This window comes from Protopterus annectens, chromosome 1.part0, assembly GCF_019279795.1.
Source record: "Protopterus annectens isolate FY-2018-M chromosome 1.part0, PAN1.0, whole genome shotgun sequence".
In the NCBI taxonomy this organism is placed as follows: domain Eukaryota; kingdom Metazoa; phylum Chordata; order Ceratodontiformes; family Protopteridae; genus Protopterus; species Protopterus annectens.
The window spans coordinates 1,747,730,909-1,747,755,701 of NC_056725.1; the positions used below are offsets into that span (position 1 = coordinate 1,747,730,909).

General features: G+C 39.7%; 1 protein-coding gene across 1 annotated transcript in view; it reads left to right on the forward strand.

Moving 5' to 3' along the window:
• Positions 1-24,793, forward strand: part of IGF2R (insulin like growth factor 2 receptor) — a 2,372,344-nt gene that overhangs the window by 366,567 nt on the left and 1,980,984 nt on the right. The window contains exon 6 of the mRNA XM_044074918.1: positions 31-145. Within this exon, the coding sequence (XP_043930853.1) occupies positions 31-145 (115 nt within the window). The remainder of the gene's footprint in view (positions 1-30; positions 146-24,793) is intronic.

The window sequence follows — 24,793 nt, forward strand, 5'->3', positions numbered from 1 at the left end:
TACTATATACTAACTATTTTATGTTTGTAGGTAAATTGGACAATGTTGCTTGCCCAACTGGGAGTGCTGCTTGTCTTACAAAAGGAAATAAAGTCTTTAACATTGGCAAGCCAAATGACAGACTGAAAATAACTGCAGAAAACAGGTATGTTTTCAGCTGTTGTATGTATATTTTTTAACCCAGTTAATGCAGTGTTCAGCATAGGTCTGGTCGTGATATAGAAATAAGGCCAGATTCATAAAGGTTACAACAGAGAGTACAGTCTACATTTAGGCGAACCTCTGTGAATTTTGCTTAGTTTAATTGCAATATTATTTTCATTAGTGCTTGTTTGTCTTTTTTAACTTCTTTTGAGTTTAGTGTTTTGATGTCCTGCTGTATTTCCTGTGTAGTATTTCTTTCTCATTCCAGGGAAAACTGAAAAATAAAAGTGAATTATAGTTACTATAGCTTGGAAGATTACCGGTTCCCAATTTTCATTACTGTTCATGTTTGCTGCTTGTTTCACATTCTCATAAAGTGTTAAGACATATCAAGGCTTTTATCATTACAGATATTAAATCTTCTTAAATGAACTGCATGATACTTTACATTCATTTTATGCTAATCAGCATTTTCAAGAGAAATCTGAAAATGTTTTCTTTTGTAAAAGTTGCATATTAGGTCAGAATTAGTTTGATGGGATTCCTGTCTACATTGTTTGAATGTTGCAAGGGTCACTGCTGCATTATAGTTTTAATGTGAAAAGAACAATCTGTAGGTGGGCATCAGTCTTCCAGACAGGCTTCTAGAGTACTTGGACATCCCCAAGTAGAACATGAGGTTACTTCATTGTGATCGTGTGGTCATCGGCAAGAAGTCCATCTGTAAAGGCAAGTGCAACCCATGCCGTTACCACATCTTTTTCCCAGTGAGATGAATATTCATGGTTTCTTTCAGAAGTCCATTGGCTGCTTTCCAACCAGACAAAAAAAAGTAAATGCTACACACTCTTAAATTCTTCTTATTATTGTAGCTATTAGTTCTATGTGTAGTTTGCTCTCAATCTTTTTTAACTTGCCATGTTAGTTTTCGGATGGCCACTGATGTACCCAGGAAAAAAAAATCACTAACAGCTGAATCTGTGGGAGTCAGCAACCCCCCTAAGTATTTTCTGCTTTGCTTTTTTGAGTAGGAGAGGAGAGTGATTTGTTAAATTATGATTACTGAAAAATCTTTCATAAGGAAGTACATCTGAGAGGGGCTAAAAGTGTATAGACTTTCAAAGAAAGCAGCCTTAGCCCAGAAGACTTTTGCATCCCCCGTAACAAGTGACTGCAATTCTTGAATTAGCCGAGTTCCTCAGAAGAAGATTAGGGAACTTGAGGAGTCTCTAAAACACTATCAAAACACTGGAGCATGAATAATAATACTGTGGGAGGTCACCACAGAGTAATGACCTAACCAGGGATTAGGCCAAGGTCTGTGGTGCCTACATGATCTGCAGATGTGGTTCAGCTGTTCAGTCAATGAACTTATGAAAACACTTCCCTTGCCCTAACCTTTTTTATTGCTAAGGAGGTTGATAATATGCCGAGTCACTAAAAGGGTTAGTTCTTTCCAGACCTTTAAGTTTGGTTTCCATTTGAGTAATGGTACTCTGCCCACAGCCAGATGCTGTTTCACAAGCATCTGTAGATGGTGTCTGTTTAAATTTAGAAACCTGATAGGAGACTCCCTTTCCCTGCATATGAAGTAAGACTTCACTGACATTCTGCCTATTTTACTGGACGTGAGTGATTTAAGCATTGGCATTTAGGAAACTCAGGATTACCCTATTTTGGTTTGGGACAAAGCACAGTTCCAACTCATGTCTGGGGCTCTAACTCTGATTAGATAGGTGATAAGGTGATATTCAAACACGTGTCTGGGAGTTCCTTTCACTTTAGGTTGTAGAAGATTTACAGAGTAGTATTTTGCTCTGCTGTAGTGGTTGGAAAGGCAGAGAAGGAGAATGAATGGTCCTTCCTCAGGGGAGTCATTAGAATTATATTGGAATGAAAAGCCTATGGCCTTCTTGACCTGCTTCCACCAACCGTTGGACTTAAAAATGGACAACAAGGATATTTTCTCAGTCTATCCACCTAAAGATTTCTATTTCAGCGAAACATTGGCTGTAATGCGAGAAGTATTTTAATGAGAGTTAAGGAATTCTGTCCCTCTGAAATGAGATGACCGGATTGCTGAGTACTGGACATTTCAGTCTTGGTACCTTCCCTCCTCTGATAGGAAAATGTGAGGGCATGTTTGCTGTTGGCTCATATGTGCTACAGACTCCATCCTTAACCTCCTTAAATTCCAATACAGTTTACAGGATCCTGGACCAATTCCTAAAACATTTTTATAACCCTGTGGTGGATGCTGCAGTCATGGTTGTGGATAATGCTAGAGGTTTGAAAGTAGTCCAGAGTCTAAACATCTTGCTAGTGGCAGAAAAAATTGAATCCTGGCAAATATGGGAGATATTAATTACCTTTTTCTCCCTGAGTATCAGGACTGTCACCTTTCAAACTGTCATGGTTCAGTGTTAGCATTACAATCTGAAGGAAGATAGAGGATCTATCCCAGCCCAGGAGATTTGGGATGCTTGTTTAAGAAACATTTTGTTAGACCTTCAGGAACAACCACTAAGGAAGCCATGTTATCAAATGTGTGTATACTGTATGGTTGATGCATGTTCTATGGTTGCTGTTCGCCCTGGCAGAGTCCCCAGCAAGCATGCCTTGGCTGTATGCTTATAGTCTTTCCCTGACATTCTGTCAAGGGTCAGTTTGTTAAAGTCCTATTTATGTAAAAGTAAACAATCTTTTTACCTTCAGTACCCAAAAACTTCTGGATCTGTCTTACTCATGGCCTGGTTTATTTCATAAAGCAAGCAAAGCATGAGAGACATAATTCATACAGGCTGTTTGAAAAGAAAAGGACGTCCTCAAACTATAATTGAAAACCAGCTCAACCAACCGGCAGATAGGTCAAGGTGCAGACCCCCACTACCAACAACAGTGTCAGTAACACATCTGTGACTCCCACCCCCTTCTCTTTAAGATATACAGGGGTCTAGGGAAGTAAATAGTGTGGGAAGAAATAGCCAGGGAATTGTTATGGCTAGGCTTGTATAGGCCCTAGGGCTGATAGCCTAGTACCAACCTATGAAACTATAATGGGGTGGGGCCTTTTGGTCCCTCATGATCTTGATCAAGTGGGTGATGGAGATGGTTAGACATGGGCTTTACTATACATTTTTTTCTGTACCCTTTTTATAGGTTCATAGGTAGGCTAGCTGCCCTTGTGGGGCATTTTAAGCCTAGCCAGTTTCCCTTTTGTGCTTGAATTAAGCTATCCAGTTTGGTGTTAGATTGGTCTTAGTCATCCCATGGTAGATAATTATATATTGCCCGTAGTAAGTATAGCTGATATCATACCGTAGATAATATGATGGCCCCACATATAGAAAAAAGCAGTTAGGAGATGCCTTTGTCCATTAGTAGTACAGGAGTCATTCCTGGTGTAAATTTTCTGTTTTTTATCCACAGATCTAAGCTGCACTTGTAAATGGTCAGGGATGAGCTTTGTTTTACATGTTTTGGGGAGTCAGTTCCAGAGCAGCAGTATCCTCTGTGAGATGAACCTGTCAGTCCAAACCATTCTGTTGAAGCCGCAGAAGAGGTTTAGATCCCTAGACTGTGTATTTCTGATTCCATCTGACTTGGTGATGTGCAGTAAATCCATCAGTATTGGGAAGGGAGGATGTTTTTTATGTCAGACACAGGTCAGATCTTAGCAGTGTGTAGGATACTCAGTATAGTGACAGAGCTTTGAGTTGGTCCATCTAGAACATATTGTTCAGTCCTTTTATCCTTTTAGTAAGGTATCTCTGTGGACATTTCAGTTGTTGCATGTGTCTAGGCAGGTACATGGCAAAGAGGGACATTATATACTCCATGATTGGCCTAATGAGGGGGCTGAGTAAAGGGGAACAATGACATTCTAGATCTAGACACAATTCCTTTGTTTATAAGCTGTACAATATAGGAATTTCTTACAACAATGGACACATGTTAGTTGAAAGTTAGGTCACTGTCTACTTAAGTTCCCAGATCTAGAACAACTAGATCATTTCTTAGGGGCATATTGTTAATATGGTAGATCCCCAGGGCAGATAACTTCCCAAAGGGTATGATATGCATTTCTTGGCATGTATTTTCAGTCCAGTGATTTTTGGCACAAGTTATTTATTTGGGACAAACCTTCTTGCAGGATGGCTAAATCATTTTGGGATTCAGTGACTGCTCCTAGCTTGCAGTCCTTTGCAAACTTAGTCAGCCAGATCCCTTTGGTAACATCATTCACAGTCAGTTCAGTGCATTGCTGAGTTGTGCTTTTGAGATTATGAACATAACTGAAAGGGCCCATTATTGATCGTCTTTGGCTTGGGTAGATAATTTAGCCATAAACTTGGCTTTGGTGGATTTTCTTAAGATCTTGAGTTGGTTGTTTATTTCAGTGATGAGGGCTGTAGCATTCTGTGAATTACTGTTCGTATTTTTGGTCAAAATTCTCTTCCTTTTATTGTAAAGCATTTCTAGGCATACTCTCTTTATCAGAGAGCCATTTGTTGTACGCATTGCCTGTTCTTCGGCAATGGCTGAATTATAAGTCAGTGAAAGTGGTCTGTTTTTTGTGATTTCTTGGTACCAAAAAGGAGGACCAGCAAGCACAAATCCCCAGTGCATCCAAATTAAAGAAGTATGTGGCAGTGAATTTCAGAATGGTCATGCTGCAGTCAGTTCTATTACTGTAGATGCAGAATATCTTTCTTATCACTCTGAACATGAAAGACTGCTCTCTGCACAATCCTTTTCACAAGGTATTCAGCACTGCAGTTTAGGGAGGGCATTGAGGGTCCTTTTATTACTTTACCTCCTTGCTGTTTGACCTCTGTACTGCAGGGTCTTAACCAAATACATTGTTCAAGTCTTTGCATACCTGGCACTAAAAGGCGATACATACCCCTGTCTGAATGGCAGAGTGTTACAGACTGTCTCTGAAGAAGATCCTCAAAGGGCCTTGATCCTCCTGATCCACTGATTCCACAGTAAAGGGATGATATTGAATATTCTGATGTCCAGCTTGAAACTTTCCCAGTAGAAGAAATACCTGAATGCTATCCTAATCGCAAGGTTTGCAGTGTTTCACTGCCCAAAACAAGATCATCAAAACTTTCTAGGTAATCTCCGAAGTTTCAGCATGGATATTTCTTAAAGCCCTGAGCTTCATGTTCTTTTCCATATGGATAACACTTCACACAGGATTACAGATGAGAAAGATCTAGCTGTGAGTAAAGAGTAATTGGAAGATGCACAAGCAGGCTTTAGAATATGTTCTGCATCTCATCCCAGTCAGAATAAGAGAATTTGAATGGTGACCCAAACAGGTGTTCAGTAAACCAAGGCTGCTTTTGCCCCTACCTCCAATCCAAATCACAGACTTGCTACCGGTGCATTGGATTGTGGGGATGTGAGGGGGGTGAATTTGCTGTAGCTCAGAGTTCAGGACAGATGGCCATAGATGGAAAACAGGAAGCAAATCAACCTGATGGAGATGTTGGGCATGCATGATGCCATCTTGTTTTTTTTTTTCATTTCTGAGTTCACAGGTCCTGTAGGTAGTCACAGGCAATACAGTAGGTCAGTAAGAAGGGGATGTACCATCATAACCCCTCTGCAGGTTATCCATGATAGTTTAGAATTGCAGTTTTTCAAAGGCTATACACATAGATAACCTACTTTTGAAGCTAATGCAACTCCTTTATCCTATCCGAGGCAGAGAAGAGATGGCCTTAGATGAATGAAAGCTGGTTAGGACAGCCTTTTTAACAGCCACAGAAATATGGGGTAGCCAAAACCCAAATCTGTGTGCCTCACAAGTAGTACCAAGTGAAGAAATTCTGTTCAGGCACAGCCCTTTGAGCAGCTCTGGCTGTTATTTGCCTTTCCCCCATTTCTATTTCCATTGATTCCAAAGTGCATCTGAAGGTAAGAGAAAAAGAAAGACTTGTTTTGGTTGTTTCCTGTTGGTAAGACAGTTCTGGTTCTCCCAAGTGATGCTGATAAGCAAAAAATATTACATCCCTTTTTATTCAAATGCAGACTACTGACTTAGCAACAAGAGATTGTGGTCTACTTTATGCTCGAAGGACGTTGGTTAATGGCTTGGGATACTTCACCCTAGTTTACCAGAGTCATTTTTGCCCCTCTGCAGAGTGTCATGTGTTGCAGGAGGATCAAAGACCATGTCCAGCTCATCTATCCAAGTGGGAATATGCTTTCTGTTTGTGAAGAAGCCAGCACTAATGCCTAATAGGGTGTGTGTTATTATGGAAATAATGGCCTGCCTAGGTGTGTGATGAGGTCCAGCTCTGCAGGTGGAAGTCCTGCCCCCACCCACCCCTTGGCATGGCTGTTATTTCCCCTATAATGCTCACCCTGGAAGTTATTAATGCATTTAGAAAATGCACTGTCTGTGAAATTCTGTTTTTTTTTTAATTTGTATATACATTTATATATTTTTGATGTAAAGTAGTTTGCCTGCCTAATGTTTTGAACTTGCTGTAGCATATATTATTGTTGGAGGAAATAGTTTGGATGTTAACACGCACACATACATACATACATATACAATGTGCCCAGCAGTTACATCTACTTTCCTGGATGAATACATTTCAGACATCTTATTGTGATCCAAATAATAAAATGAATACAGTGCAAAACATTGCAGCCCCACCCCCATGCCTTTCAACTGTCCCTAATTTTGCTGTGCCTCTCAAGAATATTCGATTTTCTGGTAAACCACTTAAGATTCTGGTCAGTCAATGAAACCAGTCATTATATGGTCATACTTATAGGAAAATGCATTTTCATGGAAAACCTCTTGCTCTTTAAGTGAACTAGAATTATATTTAGAAATTGTGCCTGATTTCCGGTATTTTGCCCTCATATTTTTATCTTTATACATGGTTCCTGAGCAAAGAAAGTTAATAGTTTATGCATTGTCACTTGCTCAGTCTCTCTTTTCTCTCTCTTCTTCCCAGTAAACAAATGTAAAATAAATAATAAAATAAGTAAATTTTTGGTTACTTTTGTTTTTCTCCGTCTCACCCACAAACACACGCACTTGTTTACTTTTTTTTTTTTGTTTTAACTTCATGTTCTCTCAACAGCAAAGCCACACTTAGTAAGGTAAACAAATGCAACTGTTTACTTGCTTTTTTTCCCAATCTGCACTTCATGGAAGCTTAATATGCTGTTGTGAAGCTATGAACTTTTTTTTTTTTTTAACTAGGTGATATCTGTGCACAACACCCTGTTGGAGAACAAGCATTTTCCTGTAGGGTGATGATGTACATTTAGTCCATTATCTAACCCAGTTTTGCACTGCTCCTCTGATCTTGCAGTGCTGATCAGAATTGTCATACTGATGTTAGCTTATTCTGTCAAGTTACATTTATCTGTCCTCTTATAGGTTCATAGGTTCATACTAGGCTGTCTGCCCTAGGGCATTTATAAGCCTAGCCAGAGTGTGTGTGGCTTTCACCACCCCTTAGGATGAGAATAATATACCCATTAGTTTGCTGTGCCTCTGTCCAGCAGTGATACAGAGATGATTCCCGGGGTAAACCTACGATCTCCCATCCACTCGTCAAGATTTCTCTTGAACAGTCAGTGAGGGGCTCTGCCTCACATGGACTGGGATTCTGTTCCATAGTGTAGGGAGTCTCTGGGTGATGAATCTGTCCCTCCAGCACGTCCTATTTATATCCGTGTTGAGGTTTAAGTCTCTTGCTCTCGTGGCTCTAGTGGATTTGGATTTTTTCAGGTGGAGCATGTCCATTAATTCCGGGTTGGACATGGCCTTGTATGTCAGGCACAGATCACCTCTGAGCAGACGGTATGAGACTGAATAGAGCTGGAGTTTCTTCAGTCGGGCATCATATGACATATGTAGAAATTGTTAAGTTGTTAGACAATCAGCCCAGCCAGTCCCACCAGCAGGAAGGATTTTTACTCAAAGGTTCTTTTTAGGTTCCAAAGAAAACAGGGGAGGGGAGGCCCTAGGCTGAGTTACCCTAATACTACCCTTCAAGAAAGAAAGAAAAAGTTAATGGGTCTTCGATCGATCCTTCCATTTCTACAGAAGAGACGGGTGGATGTGGATGCTAGATAGAAGAGGATGCATACACATACAACAAAATGGCCAGGGCAGATCCAGATCATTGCGCGCCCGGCTGGGAGCCAGTCACTTTCAATTTCGGCCCTGCCCCTTGGTCTGACCTCAGCCCCCAGGGTCTTCACCAAATGCATGGTAGTTGAGCCCCTTTATCCTTTTGGTGAGGAACTTTTGGGGTCTTTCCAACTGCTGCAGGTGTCGGGTAAGGTACATTCCGATTGGGGCGTTGTACTCAATCATTGGTCTGATAAGTGAAGAGTACAGGGGTACAATGACCTCTCCTGATCTGGATGTGAATCCCTTCATGATCAGGTGGGCAATGTAGAAGGTCTTCCTAACCACTTTGACAATGTGTGTGTCAAAAGAGAGGTTATTGTCAACTTGGGTCCCCAGGTCCCTGATAACTTCTTCCATGTTTAATGGATTGCCACCTATGTGGTAATTAGGGGTTACCTTGTTTTTCCCAAAGGGTATGACTATACATTTTTTGGCATTTAGCTTAAGGCCATGGCTCTGGCACCAGTTATCCATTTCTATGAGACCTCTCTGGAGGATGTCTGTGTCTGATGGAGTGTCAATTATGGTGCCCAGTTTGCAGTCATCTGCAAATTTTGTCAGCCACAATCCCCCTATGTTTGCCTGCACTTCAGAAAAATAAATGCCGAACAAGAGGGGCCCAGGACTGAGCCCTGTGGGACACCGCTCGTGACCGGCTTAGAGTCTGACATGGCACCAGCAACTCTAACCCTGTGTGTTCTGTCCTTAAGTCAGTTTGCAACCCATCTTGTGACATATGGGTTTACATCTAAGCTGGTGAGCTTTTCTATGATGCCCGAGTGGGGTATTGTGTCGAACGCTTTTGCTAGGTCAAGGTAGGCTGTGTGAACTGCCTTACCCTCATCAATGGCCTTAGTGACTGTTTCGAAAAAGTCGACCAAGTTCAAGAGGCAGGATCTGCCCTTGACAAAGCCAAATTGGGAAGGATCCAGTGTCTGTAGGTCCCCAATGTCTTTATTTATGAGTTCCATTATGATCCTCTCCATAGCTTTGCAGACAAGGCTCGTCAAGCTTATGGGCGGTAATTTCCAGGGTCCGTAGAAGCACCGCCTTTGTGGAGTGGGACCACAGTTGCCGTACGCCATTCTTTGGGTACATATCCTGTAGTAAGGCTAAGATTAAACAGCAGCCTTATGTGTGGGTTTAGTTCCTCATTGAGTTCGTGTAGCACACAGCCGGGGACACCGTCTGGTCCCATTGATGCTGTGTTTTTTGCTTTAGAGAGAGCAGCTCTCACCTGGGCATCTGAGATGTTTGGGAGGCTAGACTCTGGTGGGATAGATATTTCTCCTTTGGGGGAGGGAGGGAGAAATTTGCACTGAACCTGTCTGCCAGTATGTTGGCAATGTCTGTGGGTTCAGTGATTTTTATCATTTTGGACTAATTCTGAGCATATCTGGGAGTTTCCACCCAGGTTTCTAACTTAGCTAAAGAAGGCTTTATGATTGTCTTTTGTGTCATTAGCGATTTTTCTCTCAAAGTTGGCCTTGAATGATTTTATGAGTGATCGTAGTTTTTGCTAGTATTGATCAGAGATGCCTTCCCTTTTACGGATTTTGCTCTGTCATGTAGTAGCTTTCTCCTCTTGTTGTAGAGTTTGTTTATGGCTGGGGTCCACCAGACCTGGCGCCTGCCTTTGGTGGAAAGGGTCTTAATTTTATTAGGGATTGCTTGATCCATACATTCCTGGAGGTGCTCGTAGAAGGCATTTGTAAGGGTTTCAGCAGCGTGGGTTGTGGTTTCCACTGGCTCGGGGGCCTTGAAGGATACCACTCCAGTCTTAAGAAGTGTGAAGTTTGCTTTTGAGAAGTTCTTCACTGTGGTCTTTTTTGCTGGGGGTGGGCGGGATGTGGATCTCTAGTGAGATTAATTTATGGTCTGATCTCACCAATGAGGGATATACTTCCGGTGTGGAGCATTTTGTCCCCATGTTTGTGATGATCAGGTCTATTATATTTTCTCCTCTTGTGGGGATGGTGACTAGTTGTTCCATAGCATTTGAGTTTATGAACTCAAGGAACCTTTGAGCTAGGGTGTTGGGGCTTGAGTAATGTTCCCAGTCTATGTTTGGGTAGTTGAAGTCACCCAATATGATGGTGTTTGGAGAGACATTCATACTCTCCAGTGTCTTCAGGAAGGCTGTGTGGGTTTCCCGAGTTTGAGAAGGTGGTCTGTAGCATGTTACAAACTGTAGGGCAGTTTTACCTATGGTTAATTGCACCTGGATGGTCTCCGATGCTTCGTGCATTGCCACTAACCTGGAGGTGTGGGTATCCTTTATGAATATGGATACTCCCCCTCCTTTTGTGGTTCGGTCCGGATTTTGGGGCCGGAATGCATGATATGAGGTATAACCTGATAGTGCTGGGGTGCTCTCAGGAGCCTTGAACCAGGTTTCAGTCACAGCACAGACATCGATGTTCTCCATACTGAGGAGGGCTTCGAGGGCATGCATCTTTAGGTTTAGACTTCTGGCATTGAGCAGTATTACCCTTAGTTTTTCTCCATTTTTGTTTTCTAGGGCGGTAGGTTTATCATTTGAGCCTTGCCTAAAAAAGGCACTATGGGGGTGGCAAGAGCCTTTGCAATATCCGGAAGCCCAGGGGTGACAGGTGCAAGCCGTCCCTTGCGAAGCAGCATGGCTTGTCAAGCATGTCATCCCAGGCAGACAGTGACTATCGCATTCTGCTGCATCTCTGGTTCCAGTAAACTCTGCAGATAAGTCGTTCTTCTTGTGCGTCATGCTCCACTGGTAAGTCATCAGTTTAGGGCCTGCTCTTCATTAAAGTGCTCATCTTTCCTGTTTTTTGAATCTGACAATACAATTAATGTAAAATACTTACCCTGGAAGGCTACCTTTGATAGTCACTGCTTCAGTCAGGAGGACTTCTAAGCTACAGGCTTTAATATGCAGGAAACTAGCATAATTGTTAAGACTATGCCCTCCTTCTAGCCTCAAGTAGTTTCTCAAAGCTGTCTGTAAACCACTTCATAGAACTACTGACATCATATCCTAAGCCAGATAACAAGAGTGAGAGGTTTCTGCTTGCTTTGGCTTTACATAGGCAACTTGGGTTCTCTGCCAACAGAACAAAAGATGTTTGTGTTCTTGCAAGGAAGTTAGACAGACCAGCTTCAAAACAGTCTCCAAATGGCTCGTCACTTGCATCACATTCTGTAATAATATCTAGGCATTACCTGGTGTATCTGGTCTTGCCTCATTCTGTACAAATATTTATGAATAGTTAAAAGCTTTGCTATGCATATCTGCTAAATTCTAGCCCTACTCCACTGTGCAACTGAGTAGGACCCCTTCTTGATGGCTGCCATATTAGAGTGAAGTTTTCCCCAAAATGTTCTTTTCCCTACACTACATTACGTATTCCCATAGCACAGCTTTTTTTGCTTCAGATTCTCTGCCTTCACATAGAATAGCAGTACTATGAAGTTCTGAATAGCTACTTTAAGAATTCCTTGGACAAAGTAGGCCTATATTTTTTATAGTAATTCCTCTAATGCCATCCTTTTCCAAGTATAATTACATGGGCTGCTTGGGTTTTATTTGTGATTAAGTGATTGATTTGTTGGAAAGCTTGAAGCTTTTTTTAAAGTTTCCTCTACTTATCAACATGGTCAGACAGACTTGCTAGGCTTCCTTAGCTGCTCCCCCATTCATGGTAATGCAGTTAGCTCTTCTATGCCCAGCAACTCTGCAGTCCTAGACATTCCATAGGTTTGTAGCTTCAGAAAGAAGGAGCAAAGGCAAGGCTGCAAAAACCTTGTTGTTTAGACCTTTCTTTAAACAAAAAGGCCTTATTGTAATGGATAATTGTAGTAGTTGTGGGAATCTCAGAAAGTTTCATGCAAAACCATCATGGTGTGTTTTGATGAAGCTGAGTGGTAGAGTTATGAAATGACTAAGTCTACAACAAAAATGCACTATAGGATAAGGAAAATGTTTTTAGATCATAATTGGCATTTACATGAGTTCTCTTGGATGACTGCACTTTTTACTTTTGCTGTATAGTTCATTGATCTGTATCATTTTGACTCCATATAGTTTGAGATTGTGCTGACATGTTAGTAGTAAAATATACCAACTTCTCATTTTTTCCTGTATAGTTCTGACGTTTTGTTTATTTTGCCATTATTACTGTCCATGTAAGTGCGTTGGTTGTACTTTTTCTAACACTTTGTCTTAAATAATGTGTGCATTTCCCTTGAGCTCAAAATCAAAAACTCACCAAGGTTGTGGCTGAAAATTGTCCTTAGCTCACATATCCATTTATCAAGTAAATAAACAGAAATAAAATTTGATATCTAACTTTGAAGACCTTCCTTGATGGGAATTAGGACTTTGTTTTTGCCCACTTCATTGATAATCGTCTGACAGTTTTTTTTAGAAGAGCCTATGTTTGGGCATGTTTCACTATCAAAAGCTGGAGTTGTAGTTGATCGAAAGTCAGTTCAAGGAAAGTACCCTTTAAAAAGTGCACAATTCCAAACTGCAGTAGTCCGAATTCATAATAATGAATGTACAGCATGATTTATTATTATGAGTTCAGCAATGTGAATGGAGATCATGGTAGTGAGGATCAGAGAATTTACCTCTTTCTTCACTGTAGTGCGATCTCAGAGTTGATATATATAATTTGCATTGGGTGTGTGGGGGGGGGGTACGGGGGGGCTTGTCTTCTGAAAAAATGTTTAAAAAATTGTGCTGTTGACGTGAAAGTCTAATGGCAAGTGAAGCAGAATATTCTGGGTGTCTGATGGCATCCGCAGCTATTTCAAATAATGTTGAATGTGGACATTGGACAACTGACGTTTAACATTGTATATCAAAAATTTTTCTTATTTCTGACATTAAACAAAGAAATGTCATTCTTTGTTTTGATAGTAAAACTTTGGGCACATGTACTCAATACTGGCACACTTTCTGATGCCACCCCTTACTTGGGTAGGTACACCCAGTTTCTAAGCTCCCCAATTTCTTTTCTACCCTTCACAGAGCTCATATCTTAATTTTGGTGCAGGTCTCACAGGTTCATGTAAATACTAGGCCACCTACCCTTGCAGGCCATTTTAAAACCTAGCCAGTTTCCCTTCCAAAGGTGAAAATTAAACCCTCTACCTTATGTTCATGAGATAAACACCTTAACCAGTATCCCAAACCTGAAATCCTGATGTGAAAAGCTTCCATCATTTTTCTCTAGTTGCAAGTCTAGTTAATGTCTCTGCCACCAAAAGATAATCAAGACTCATAGTGGCATTGCTTGTACTGTCTTTGGGATGAATATGATGTCAGGTACTGCCATTTGTGCCAGTATTTCAAACCTGTTCAACTGAGCCATCTGACCATTGGTTGTGGTTGTGATATGAAGGGAAGTACTTTTGATGTATTTTGCAGTCAAGAAGGTAATTGTGACTCAGTTTCTTAATAGGAGATCATTGAGATAATCATGCATGCTGTCCATAGCCACTGCTAGAACATCATCTCAAGGCTAAAGTTCAGAGGATAGGTTTGAGCCTAGTTCAGCTGAAGGAAATATGTTGTTGAAATAGTATTCTGCGGACTGCATCTGCTGATCTTGTCCTTGACAAGTGATGATTTAGAATGGCTCAGAAGAGATGCATTTCAAGGTATTAGCACTGCCCAGCCTGCAGGTGACATGATCAGAGGAATGTTCACCTGAGCCATTTGGCCACCGGTAGTGGCTAATTAAGAGCAAACAAACAAAGCTTTCCTTTCTCTGGTCATTACCATTGTGAAGGTTGCCAGCCCAGCTAGGTAGAATTTTGTAAATGATTCTGTGTCATTGTAAATATTAATAGAGTTCATAGACTTGTCTACAAATGTAAGTAACCTATATGTTATGTGCTGAGCTTCAGAAATGTAACCACAGTGCACCCTGCTGGAAAAGAGCAGAAATGTATATGGACTGTATGCCTGTGCAAATGTATGTTTTCATAGTAGAAATTGGGACACACAGAGTTAACTTGCAAACTCTGATAAAATAAGTTTTACGATTGTGTTTACCACAGCTAGAAGACAGAATGTCTGCAGCTAGAGTTTTTCTATTGTCTTAAGACAGAAATTATTACTAGGTTTAAAATGTAAAAGTGTTAATTGATTTACAACTTCCAGTTTCAGGCAAGCTTCTAAGAGATAATTGTCAGCTTCTAAGAGGTAAGTATTTTTCATAGAGACATGTTAAATTCTGTTGGTATCTTTTTAGCCTGGGAACTAGAGACAAGTGTCAAATAGTGATGTCATCTAGCAAACCCAGTAGTAATGTGTATTATTAATTTAAGAACTATCTCAGAGAGAAAGTCTGTGCATTTTGTATTTGTCTCTGGACCTGTAAACATCTCACCAGCACTTGCCTTGCTCTGTAAGTAAGACTTAGATCATAGTATCTCTCTTAGAGATAGGTAGGAAAATAGTAAGATCAGTCTAGATGTTTTCTGGTCAACAAATGTAAAATAAATAAATAATAATAAATGTGAAACTGTCCTGCAATGTTGTTTTAAAGCATTTTCTGTGATTCTAAACTCTTGTTGTCACTGCATTGAGTTATTGAGTATTGTCTTATTCTTTTATTTATTATTAAATATACTTAAACCTTTTAATTGTGGCTGATTTTATTTAAAGATATTTAAGCTCTTGGGGTACTTGCATGTATTTGGTAACACTGTACAGTCCACTCTTAAATAGCCTTAAAGTATTGGACACACATACCATTTGGATAATAGTAACATTACACAGTTGAATTGACCACCCTCTGTAAGGGCCTTTTAGTAGCTGATAAGTAAGGATGGTTGGTGGCAGTGATTTCTACCTTATAATCTGGGCAGAAGGGAGCATAGTTAGTAAACCTGTGTTAGCCTTCCCCAGGAGTGTCTGTGTGTTTGTATATAAAGCAAATCTCAGTGTGTGTGTCAGCTACTTGGGCAGGGACATGAAGTGCTGGAGGTTTTGGATTGATCACTTGGCTGAGATCTTAACCCTATAGCTATGCCAGTGGGGAGTTTTATTGGGGATCTGGAGAGAGAGGGAGAAAGCAGCCCCAGACTGACTGTGATCTCTGTATGCTCTTAAGGGAAATTGTACTTTACTGTGTGTGTGTACTTCTCATCCTCCAAATGTGCATGTCCCTCACTGGTGTTAGTGATGTGGATTGTGGCTCCTTGATACTGGGCCAGTGCAGGGGTGTCACAACCATAGCTCTGCAACATCATTTGTCTGAGATGGGTGGGGGCCACTTAGTTGACCAGCACCAGTACTCATGACTTGATTTTTTTGGGTTGCCTTGCACTGCGGGTTATGACTCGAGGCCTAGACAGCAAATAAATGTTCCAGAGTCTTTGTGTAGCTTAAATCATTTATGTGGTAACTGCACTCTCATGGTATATGGTCTGAAGCCATTCCCAAACCTGGCATAAACCTCTTTCCACTGAATGCCACCATTAGAGAACATCCCTTTGTATATTGTTTTATTGTTATCTGACACTAAATGTATGATGGTATATAATTGCCCTTGTGTGAGTCCATTCCCAGGAATGAGACAGAGTGCTCCTTCATTTACATCCTCAAGCAAGGGGTGTGAAGACCCTAAAGCCATTTGTGAGATGGGTAGGTACCATGAGTCCTCCCTTCCGTACCATCCCCAGATGACCTCTTCTGTAATGAGACTTTGGGGCTTGTGAGACCACAACAGACTGCTTCCCCCCAAAATATCTAAATACTTTATATAGAAAAGAAGTGAGAGAATCATGAGTTTATCCCTCTCATGTTGCCATATATTAAGGAAGATGTTCTAGCATCCTTGAAGCACCTTGCTAAACTGGCTCCCAAGAAAGTAGATGTCCTTTAAAGATGCCCAGCTGAATGGGTAGAATCATGATATGACATCCTTGAGCCAACTCCTTCAATGACCACTTTAGTCCATTATTTATATATCATCTTTTTCATTCACTCCAACATTGCATATGTTGCTCAGTATTTGCCTGTCTTCCCTTTAACCTCACTCTTTCTCCTGAACAGTACTGTATGCGTCGTTCCTGCAAATTCCATTTATTTCTATGAAATTTGCTCCTTCCCTTTTCTGTAGATCCCACCTCTCCAATTCATTTATCTTCTTTACAATATTCTCTTTTCGATTACAGTCTGTTTAGCTCTTGATTTCCATTTTATGACTGCTGGTAACATTAACTGTGATAAGTCCATAATCTGCCTAGTTAATTCAGATCCTAAATCCCAGTTCAAAAATTTTCCTTAGTTACAATTATTTCTTCCTGTAACATTTCCATCATTGAGCACCATAAGAAAATTTAAAAATCTTCCAAGTCATTACATTTGCAAAAAACAAAAAAAATGTTCTCCGTTTTCTCCTTCCCATCACACTTCCAACTTTTGCAGTCTACTTGAGAAAAATGCTTGTAGTATTAGCCCCCTTTTCCTTTGTCAGTGATACTCTTGTTGATTTTCCATCCCAAAATCCTTTCTTTGTCAAATTCACATGCTCATTTCTATTTGGATGCATTTCTTGTATAATTGTTAATTGCACCCTACACTTAATGTAATTCAATATCTGTTTATGTACATGCACAACCATACACTTTCCATGTTTATATTGAAAAGGCAGCCATTCTGACAAAATGCTATTACCCGCATATTATTCATAATGATTCTTCTTAATGTACACTTCCATCTTCTAGCTTACATGCACACACTCATGTCTGACCAAATTATCCTATATGTGTTTGCTTTTTCTTATCTCCATTTGAACCCATGTCACATTTTCCCTGACTTTTCACTTCAGTAACAACACTTAAAACATTAAATGCATTTTGAACTCTCACAACCATTTTATCTGCCAAAAAGGAGTTTATCCCTTAATATGAGGCAGTTGTACCAAGCTGACAGCTGCAACAAGGGCATCAATTTTTCTAAAGTTGGGGCCGTTGGCCATTTTTTTTTTAGTTACTTCTTTTGTAGCTGTGACGAAAGGAGATACTGCCAGCACAGCTAGCTGAAATTTTGCAAATTATATGTCATTGGTAACTATTGAAATGAATTGTACAAGATGCTTGTGTTACAAACATAGTAGAACTGTATGTCATGTGTATATCAAACTGCTTGTACAGACGTGTGTGTTAAAAAGATATTTGTAAAAGTGCTGTAGTTAAAATGTGTCCACAGTGTGCCCTACTGGAAGAGAACAGAAGTGTACATGCAATAAAGAGGCTACCTCTGACGTTTTCAGTGCAGCTAGAGACAGAGTCTGTGCCAGGAAGCTTTCTGTACTGTCCTTGGAATGAACTAATTGATACTTTTGAAGCATGAAGGAATACAATTGTTTTATGACTTCCAGCATCTGCCAAAGATCTTGAGGAAAAGCCCTTGTCTGTATATTTTTTACAGGTGGACGCTAAATGTTGCCAGCTTCTAGTTCCCAGGCCAAAACCCCCATTGCTAGAAGTCACATGACCAAAAATGACATCATTCTGCAGCTATCCCAGCAGTAATAATTTAGATATTAATTTGAGAAGGCTGTTAGTGAGACAGAGGGGTTTCTATTAGATGACCGAAGACGCATTCTTTCGAATGTGTCTTAGTCAAACTTGAAAAGACGAAAAGGCAAAATGACGAAGCGGCATATAAGCAAATTCTTTCCCTGGGAAAGAAACTGCTTGGCCGCGTCAATTACTTTGCCGTTTTCATAACTGTAGTGCGATCTCGGAGTTGGTATTTTTAAGTAGGGGGGTGTGGTGGGCAAAGCCCCCCACTTTGTTTTTAGTGTATTTTTTTCCCAAGGAAAAAAATTGCTGTTGTAAGCGTTCGAGTTTGTAAGCTTTCGCTTACATGGAGTCGATAAATCATCGTTCACTTTTCTAAGCGTTCGATGATTTAATTTAGACCCAGACAGAGCATTCTGTCTTGGACCTGACAACAAGAAAAAACATTCACACATCTGCCTTGCTGTAATAGTAAGTTACTAGAGAACAGTGTAATTCTCTTAGATGCAGTCAGGAATATAGAAAAGCTTAATTTAGATGATTTTCTTTGTGTGAGCCTATACTGCAGTGTTGTTTTAAACTCTGATGTCACTGTGAATATATATTTAGTATTGTCTTTTTCTTTTATTATTTATTATTAAATATATTTAATCTTTCATTGTGGCTGATCTGTGAAGAGGTATTTAAGTTTTGAGAGTACTTGCATATTTATTTGGTGACACTGTGTGGGCCACTCCTAATAGCCATGCTCTTGGTCAAACTAACATTTGTATTAATATTACACAGTAAGATTTGACACCCTTTGTTAAGGGCCTTAAAGTAGCTGATAAGGAATGTCTGGTGGCAGTGGAAACTACCTTATAGTCTGTGCAGAAGGGGGTCATAGCTAGTAAACTTGTGCCATCCTTTCCCACGTGTGTGTGTGTGTGTGTGTGTGTGTGTGTGTGTGTGTGTGTGTGTGTGTGTGTGTATGTGTCAGCTACTTGGACAGGGACACAAAGCACTGGTTGGACAGAGGGGGTGCTGGAGGTCTTGTATTGGTCACTCAGCTGAGATCTCAACTCTATAGCTGTGCCAGTGGGGAGTCTTATTGAGGATCTGGAGGAAGAGTGAGAAACCAGCCCCGGACTGACTGTGGTCTCTATGTGCTCTTAAGGGAAATTTTAATTGATGCAGAGAGCTGCATCTGGAACTAATGTGTATGTACCTGTTATCCTCTCAATGTTCCCCCACTGTTGCCAGTGGTGAGGATTGGGGGTCTATATTAGATCAGTGAACGCTTAAACAAGCGAACACCGATTGATCAACCTTATTTTAGCAAAAGTTAAAAATATCGAAGCAACAGAAAATCAAATTTTTTTCCTAGGGAAAGAATTCGGTTGTCTGCTTTTGTTGCTTCTGTATTTTCAGTGCTGTGGTGGAAAGTTACGGGTCGGATTCAGGTAAGTGTGCAATTGTGTGGATGTGAGTGTTAGGGTGGGTTAGGTGAGTTAGGGTTAGGGCTCTGGTTAGGTATGTGTGAGATTGTGTGGACGTGAGGGTTAGGGTGGGTTTAGGTGAGTTAGGATTAGGGAGTGGGTGATGTCAGTGTGCGACAGTGACGGACCTTAGGGTTTGGGTTAAGGTAAGTGGATAGTTAGTGGTGTGTGCATAGTTTAGTGTAGGGTTAGGTGTCAGATTTTAGGTGTATGTGTGTGGATTTCTGTTTGTTTAGTGTGCTTATGTTGTGTGTATGTGTTTTGGATCAGCGATTTTTTTTCCCTAGGAAAAAAATTGCTGATCTGACAGTTCGAGATTGTAAGCTTTCGCTTACATAAGGTCAATCAATCAGCATGAGGCTTCCTGATTAATGGTCCAGTGGAGGGTCATCACATTAGCTTTTTGAATTTCGCACCTTCGAATGTGCTGAACTTTGTGTTTTTTTTTTCTGTTCAGCAGCTACTTTTGCCAAAAAATCATCATTTATTATTAACTGTTAGCCCTCTTTGTTTTACAATGAACCTTTACTTTTAGGGCATCCTTCACTTTGTCATTTTTAATTTCCTGTAATAATTAACATATTATCATTAGTACTTAGCAGAGTGATTGTTGAAAATGTTTGACAGTGTAACTGATTTGCTTTCTCTACTAGCTGACTGCCTCAGACATTGTTGAACATTTTTTGGAGCAGTATCAATGCAGAATTGGCTTTGTACCAGAGCTTCTTAATTGCTGGGGAAACTCTGTTGTACTCCATTTCATAAGTGGACAACTCTGTCAAAAATACCATTAGTATCTTGAATTATATGCTTTCTGGCTGTTGCATTGGCTCCTGATTATGTATGAATAAACTTAGTACGGAAAGACTACTAAAATAACCTCACACAGACATCTAATATATAGCAATATGCTAAAATTATACTAAACAATTACATTTGTTCTAAATTAAAGAACCCCCTTTTTACACATTTTGCTAGCTAAAGCATTGATATATTCGGGTTCTGTTTAAATTCTGTTTAGTAATAGTGCTTTGCTGCACTATGTGTTGTTTATTTTTCACATTTCGACAATCCTTCTTCCTGCATTTCTGTGTACCTTTTTTCTTGTGTGATAACTATTGCGACTGTTTACAAGAATAGCAGTATTCTTATTGTGACTTTTACAAACAAGGCCACGTAACATTTTCTTGCCTCTTGTCTGTACTTCTAGTAGTAAAGCCATATTTTATTTCTAAACAACACGTTTTAGAGCATACAGTATGTTAAAGGTATGCACACACGTATCCCAATTCCTGTTGTCTGCCTTCCTAAAGGGGTCCATATCAAATAATCGAATGGATGCATTGTCAAAAATGATATGGTTGAAGCCATATCCTTGACAATGGAGTCTGTCGGGAAAAAAAATTAACACAAACACAACACCTGCAGTCACCATAACAACTGATTTTACAGGAGAACAAGCCCTTCTTCACCTTCCACACTGCTGCTAATTATTTATTCCAACTCCAAGATTGCACTACAGTGGGGAAAATGGCAGATTTCCTGATACCTACCATAATGTGATCTCAATTGCATTGTCAATGATATGGGTTCGGACATATCACGTTCGACAACATGTCCATTTTATAATATGATTTTGACCATCCTAAAGACATAGTTGAGATTGTTATGCTTTCATTAATTTATTCCCAGTCATTAAATACATGTGCAGTATTCATGCATGATGCACTTGTTTTCCACCAGTAGTTAGCCATGATACTTTTCTAGTCTAGTATACACAATGACCCTTCTTGATTCCCCTTTTTATTTACTATATACTTCCCCCCTTTCCTAATATGCTCCTTGCCTATTGTTTCATCCTGTCTTCTTCCCATTCTATGGCTCTTGGATTATTATAGTTTGTATTTCCATCTTATAGGTTCATAGGATGATATTCGGCTATTGGCCTGGTGGCCGTTATAATCCTAGCTAAGAATTTCGCCCATGTTCCCCTCAAAGTCAGCACTTGTATCCCCTGTCCAGCAGGGACACAGGTGGTATCCCAGGGGTGTATTTTCTGTTTCCCATCCAGTCATCTTTTAAAGAGGGCTAGAGAGGTACTCTGCTTCACATGGAGAGGGAGTCCATTGAACAGATGGGGGAGTCTTTTGGACATAAATCTTTCCAGCCAACAAGTTCTATGCATGTCGCAGACCAGGTTAAAACCTTGCGTGCAGGTTGTATGAGTGTTGTTAGCAACTCCATCAAGGCTTGATCTGAGATGGCCTTGTATGCCTTAATAAAGACTTCCATGTAACCACTGCCTAAATTACTTTTATTCTGTGATATCCCAGGACTTCTTTCCTGTGGTCAGTCATATTTCCCACTCCTCCCTTTATCTTTGTTGATCTTGTCATCCCTCTTGGAATCTTCAAAAATGTATTGTGCATTTCTTGTTGGGACTATGCTGCTCTTGCAGTGATGTTTATTATATTCTTGATTTCTATAGCCAAAAGACTCCACATTTTTCTTTCTTTCATTCAAGCATCCTTTTTTTGGTGTCACCCCCCCCCCATATACAACATTCCCAAGTTCTTCTCCATTAATTTCTGAAAGCCTCTTTCTGTTCCTAGTGACTTTTTCTGACCACCTTTTTTATAACTACCCTTGGTCCAACATTACATAAATTGCTGGGTTCCTGCTTCCCTTAAACCTCACTTCTCCTGCAGAACATTATTCTGCATGTATTGTTACCATAATTTCCAATTGTTTGTATGCATTTGGCTTTTTCCATTTTCTAAAGATCCCACTTTCAGTTCGTTTGTCATTGTTACAATGTTCATTACTTTAAATGCAGTTGGTTTAGACTTTCATTTCCATTATCTAGTAATTGCTTTGTTGTAGTCAACAGAATTAAACGTAACACTGCTTTGCCATGTCTAGATGTGATACAGCTGATAATTTTTAAAATCTTCCCACTCATTACACTCCCAAAACATGCGTTCCTGGTTTACCCCTTCCTTCCCCATCACACCTCCCAACATTTGCCATATACCTGAGGAAAAACTCTTTGAGTTTGCTTGGGGTATAAAAATATCTATGCAAACACTTCCAATCAAAGATACTAAACCTTCTAGACTTTGTTGCAGACTTGGGATGTCATGCATATGTCCTCTCATTATTCCCTTGTAAATTGCCTGTCCAGTCTTTTTCCCAATGCTTTCTAACCGCATTTGGTCTATTCCTATCGTTATTGTGCAGGGTTTTATATCCCTCACTAATTATCACTTTTTAATAGTAGCTTCTGTTATAGATTCAAGTAAAACCTCTACCAGAGCAGGTCTTTCATGTAGGATTCCCGTATCCCTTTCTGTTTGCCTGTACTCTGATATCAATACCTATTAGGGAAAGCAGTCTTTAGCTTGCAGTCCAAATGTCTTCTTGGCATCTATTACCTTTCTGTCTCTAGTTATTTAATCCAAGTATCTTGGTGCGTTTGCAAGTTTTCTTCAGTAAATTTTAGCCTCCTGTTGTCTATTCTCTGTACTCCTAGTTGCAGTCATCCCTATCAGCAAAATCACCTTCTGGTGTTGACTTAGTTTTTAGAATACATTCTACTACTTTATGAATATAATACTCTGTGCAGCTGTTGTTCTTAAGGATGTGCATCCAAATCCCACAATCTCCTTATTCTTGAATTCCCCCCATTTCATCATCATCCCTTTTCACTTTGAATTTTAACTTTGTTTTTGTTATGCCTATGAGCTTTGATTGTGTATCTGTAAAATATCCGTTTAAATCAGGTAATTTTAAACCATCTACTCCTATTGAAAGGATTATATTATCCCATGTGACACTTTCAAATTATCCCACGTGACACTTGCCCTCTTCCCTTCTCAGATAAAATCCTTCATCTCTTTTAGTTTTTCTCTACAACTTCTCTTTTGGTTGATAAAATATGCCTGACATGTATATAAAACCAAAAGGACTAAACATTTTTCACTGTTTGCATCTTACTATCCATATCCATAAACAACAGCTTCTATTTTCTCAGTTTTTGTGTTACTTTTTTAGTCTGTTCCCACATATCCTTAGCTGCCATAACAGAAGCCTTTTTAAGCCATACTCCTAAATAAATCATCTTATTGTGTCCCCATAAATATGGGTATTGCTGAACCGGTTCAGGTGTGCATTCATAATTTGTGGATATGGCCTTTATTTTATCTTCATCAAAAAAACTTGAAGCTGTCTCAAAATGTTCCACAACAATGAGATGTCCTTTTCCAGATTTATCAAGTGCAAAATAATGTTGTCTGCAAATAAAGCCAACTTTTCTTGATTACCATACCAATTATGTAATTTAATTGTCCCTTGTTTTCTTTGCCAGTGACTGTAAATATAAAACAATTAAAGGGGAAAGGGGACACCCCTGCCTGGTTCCTATGTTCAGACAAATTATCAGAGAGGAACCCTCCCACTTTAATTCTTGCCTCCAGTCCCTTGTATATCCTGACAATAACAAGGTTAATTAGATCAGGGAATACAAATGCTTCCATTGCCCTACTCCTAAAACCACTACTTACTCAGAATGCTTTCTCTGCATCAAGACCCACCACCAACAATGGTACTTTCTTACATTCTCCTGTCCTTTGCATCATCCATTTTTCTATTACTGTGACAAATGTTTGTCTTCTGTCCACAAAACCACATGATCTATATCTATCAGTTTTGGCAACACGTTTGCCATTCTTTTAACTAGTACAGACACAAACACTTAATAATCATGGTTTAAAATTGAAATGGGTCTGTATGAAGCTGGGTTTGGTGGGTCTTTCTGTCTTTAAGTATTACAGCCACCACAGCTTTAATCTAGGGTGCTGGTGCTTCCCCTCCTTTTAAAATAATTTTAAACAAAACCTTCTAGATCTTTAGCACTTGCTTTCCTTCTAACTTCCAAGCTTCTACAGAAGTATCATCTGTTCCAGAAGACTTTCTTTCAGACTGAATATACAAAACTGGTGATCTCATCTCCTCCTATCATAACTATTAATTGTTGATCATCACTTTCCTCTAAATTTAGCATACTTAAGTTTTCCATTTGTGTTCCTTCTTGATTTCAACATTTCTCAGCTTTATAGAAATTTTCATAAAATTGTTGAAATATTTCCAATATCTCTACAAGATTTCTGTTTTTTTCCTTGTTATAGGCACCCTAAGTTGGGTGAAAACCCGTATTACTTTCTGTTGCCTAAGTCATTGTGGTAAAGTTTATTTTTTGTGTTCCAGAGTTATCAAAAAAGTTGCTTAAGTGATCTTTGTAATCTTGTATATATTGTCTCTTATTTTTTCTTTAGCACTCTGCATTTGGGCCTCTTATTCCTGAAATCCTTTATTTATCCAATTCACATGTTCATTTATTTCCAAATGTCTCTCCTGCAACATTGCTATTTACAGTCTGCATTTATTAATATAATTCATTACTCTTACCGTT